This window comes from Camelina sativa, chromosome 5 (genome assembly GCF_030686135.1).
Source record: "Camelina sativa cultivar CO46 ecotype springtype chromosome 5, ASM3068613v1".
Taxonomy (NCBI): domain Eukaryota; kingdom Viridiplantae; phylum Streptophyta; class Magnoliopsida; order Brassicales; family Brassicaceae; genus Camelina; species Camelina sativa.
Genome location: NC_141884.1, coordinates 35,975,435 through 35,978,605, shown reverse-complemented (window position 1 = coordinate 35,978,605; position 3,171 = coordinate 35,975,435). Strand labels below are relative to the sequence as shown.

Genomic DNA, 3,171 nt, shown 5'->3' with positions numbered 1-3,171 from the left:
TAATGAAATCGAAGTGACACTTCAACTTTTATTAAGAAAAGTGTTATTGAGACTTCATTGAAATGATTGGGAACAAACTTGAAATCTGAGTAAGAATTACAATGCAAGTCCTAGTAGATGTGATGGATCAAAATCTTAGCAGATAAAACAGAGACATGTATGGATAATGTAGTGTACTCTGAGACCAACAGGCTTGCTCACAAGAAAGTAAAAGCAATTCACTCATCTGATGGAAGCAGGCATTCATCGACCATCTCCACGAGGTTTGGATTCTCTAGTGCAGCCGCAACACGTTCTTTGTCGTTTAGTTGTTTATTCACTGCGTTTAAAGATCAAGAAACCAAACATCAGGTCTAAAAGAAGTACACTTTTACCAATGGTTCAAACAAAGAACAGATCCATTCCTTTGGGTATATTTCATTTGCTACTTTGAGAATCAACTGTAACGTATTTCATTGGCAACAATGGTCGATCTGAACCAATACATGCATACTAAAGACTAAATGATAGATATTGAAACGGACATACCTGCATCCTCTGTTGCATGAGTACCAGGTGCTACCCTTATATCAATCTGAAAAATATAAAGCCGTTTCAAAAGATTGAAGCCCATAAAACATTGTGCGTGTGTGCTTTTAAGGCAGTGGTAGTGACTATATAGTAGAGGCTAAAGCTATATTCCCTTAGCAAGTATCAGAACAGTTGCTTAAGAATGACACAGAAAAGGCCTTTCCCTCACATATCCAAGGAGAATATGTGTCGGTGAACGTTTATTTAGTGTGATACTTATATGTTCTTTCTTTAATTATGTTTAAACTACTCTCAGCATTGCTCAAGTCAGAAAAAGGGCTTAGAAGAACATCTTGACAATACTCAAAATACACAAGAAAAGAGATCCAGAGCCAAATAACAAGATTTTCACCAAATGTTTGCTCAGTTTAGTTATGTTCAATTCAAACCACTCTCAGTAATGCATGAATCAGTAAATGAACTCAGAAGATCATATTAACAACGCTCAAAAATATGCAGGAACAGAGAGAAAACTAGAGAACCTAACAAACGATGGTAATCAGAAAGCTTTGTACCTTGTATCGAGCAGGAAGGCTACGCAGAAGTTTCACGCGAACACAAAGACCAATAATGGTAGCCATGCTACAATGTTCCACAGTTGGCGTAAACGTAACCCTGAAAAGAAATGGCAAAAGCTCAGCAGATTGGCTCAAAGTAAAAACTATTATTAACTACATACCAAAAACAAAAGTTCAATCCCAACGTTTACCTAACATAACTGTTGTCATCATCCAGTTCAACTGAGTCTTCAGTAACTACTCTGAGATCTTCCAGAGTATTAGGATGCTCTGGATCTTTTATATCTCTTATATGATTTGTAAATTGTTAAGAAAAAAAAAAAGAGATGGTCTTTGATATCTCTTATGAAGCAAAGTGGCATGTTCAACTTGTTCCAAAAACCTAAGCCTACACTAGCTACTACTAATCTCAAGTCCTAAACAAACACACAAAACTAAGATTTGCAATTAAGTAGTTGTAAGAGAACTTGATGATAAAAAGAGTGTTGGTAAGTGCAAAATTGAAAAAGGATATCAAAAATCTCAAGTTGATCAATTGGTTCTGGTGTAAACTCATCGGTGTTGCTTGAATCAGTTCGAAGACGCCTCTCTTTCTTCGGGTAAATGATTGGGTTCTCGTTGATTAACCCAGACACCATTTTTTTTCTTTCCTCACCTGCCAAAATTGATTCAATTAGTATAACAGATACAGAGAGACTCGTCTAAGAATCAACGACGACCAAAGAAAAAAAAATCAAAGCTTTTCATTGGGAATAACAAAACCCTAAAACAAAAACAAAAAACCCTAAATTCGCAGGGGAGAAGCAAGCGGCGGATCAAGAAAGAAAAACCAAAGAAGAAGACATACCCGATTTCAAAATCGATAAATCAGCAAAGTTTGAAGCTTTAATTTGGTTAGAGAAAGAGGCAAAAGTTTTCAATTTCACGATTTTTGTAAGAAACTAAATTTACAGAGGAGAAATAAAAATTTATGAGAGATAGGTCAAATAAGAACCGCACGAGATGGAGATGATGCTGATGGTGCTAATTTTTTTTTTTTTTTTTTTTTTAAGTAATTAAACGATGATATATATTACGCTTCCAAATTTTAGGTACAATAATGTTTTAACATTTTTAAACGACGTATAATTTACAGTATTTAGTCAGAGTTAAAAATAAGTGATATGCAAAATGGTTACCAAATTACATAGAATACTACATTTTTACCCGTGGTACACAGCGTTCATATAACTTTATTATTATTTATATTTTATGTTCAAATTAATTTTATTATTATTTATATTTTATGTTGTATTTGTTTGTTAAATATTGGATGTTTTGTAAATAGTTAATAACTAAATTTTTCGGGCGTTTGTGCAGCCAAATATTTATATTAAGTTTTTAACCCACAATACAATTTATGAATATTTGTTTGTTATATTTAGTTTATTTTGTTTAGTGTTTGAGATTCTATTTTGATTTTTAATTATTATAACAAAAATAAGGGATCTAAATACATAATAAGTAATTTATAAGCTGTAATTAAGTCATATTTTTCCTAATAATTTAATTATTTTACACAATCTTAGTTAAATCAAATTGATTTTCTATGTCAAATCTTTTAATATTAGTAGTGGACAAATAATAAAATGAGAATTCAATCCGTGTTAGCACAAATTTAATGATATTATATTAATTCCAACATGTCCTTTTTATAACTTATCTAATATATAATCATATTATATAATATTTTAAACTTTTTAATTTTACATATTTGTAATATTTTAAAATTTATTAAGTTTATATATAATAATTATAATATTTAAATAAATGTGAATTGAAGTTTTTCTTACATTAAAAATAAGAGCTCACACGTTTTGAAAAGCAAAACGGGAATCAAATTGTTGTTTTCTTTGTTTGGAAAGGATTCAGCGATCTAATATCTTCAAAACACAATAGAATGTATAGTTAAATATATCACAATTTCTGTTTCCATATTGATTGCTGCAATTTTCCCGACATAAACTCAAATCATTTATATATTAAATTTTTTTGGACACAGACATTAATCATTTATATATTAATCATATATATATATATATAT

The 3,171-nt window shown here is 30.6% G+C and overlaps 1 protein-coding gene across 1 annotated transcript; it reads right to left on the bottom strand.

Moving 5' to 3' along the window:
* On the bottom strand, nucleotides 1-2,108 carry LOC104787867 (protein AE7). The gene is made up of 6 exons (XM_010513517.3): nucleotides 1,936-2,108; nucleotides 1,603-1,743; nucleotides 1,280-1,385; nucleotides 1,086-1,185; nucleotides 529-574; nucleotides 1-319 (listed from the first exon to the last, which is right to left on the bottom strand). The coding sequence occupies exons 2-6, from the start codon at nucleotides 1,724-1,726 to the stop codon at nucleotides 219-221; spliced, it is 477 nt and encodes a 158-aa protein (XP_010511819.1). The 5' UTR covers nucleotides 1,727-1,743; nucleotides 1,936-2,108; the 3' UTR covers nucleotides 1-218.
* Nucleotides 2,109-3,171: the final 1,063 nt, after the last annotated feature.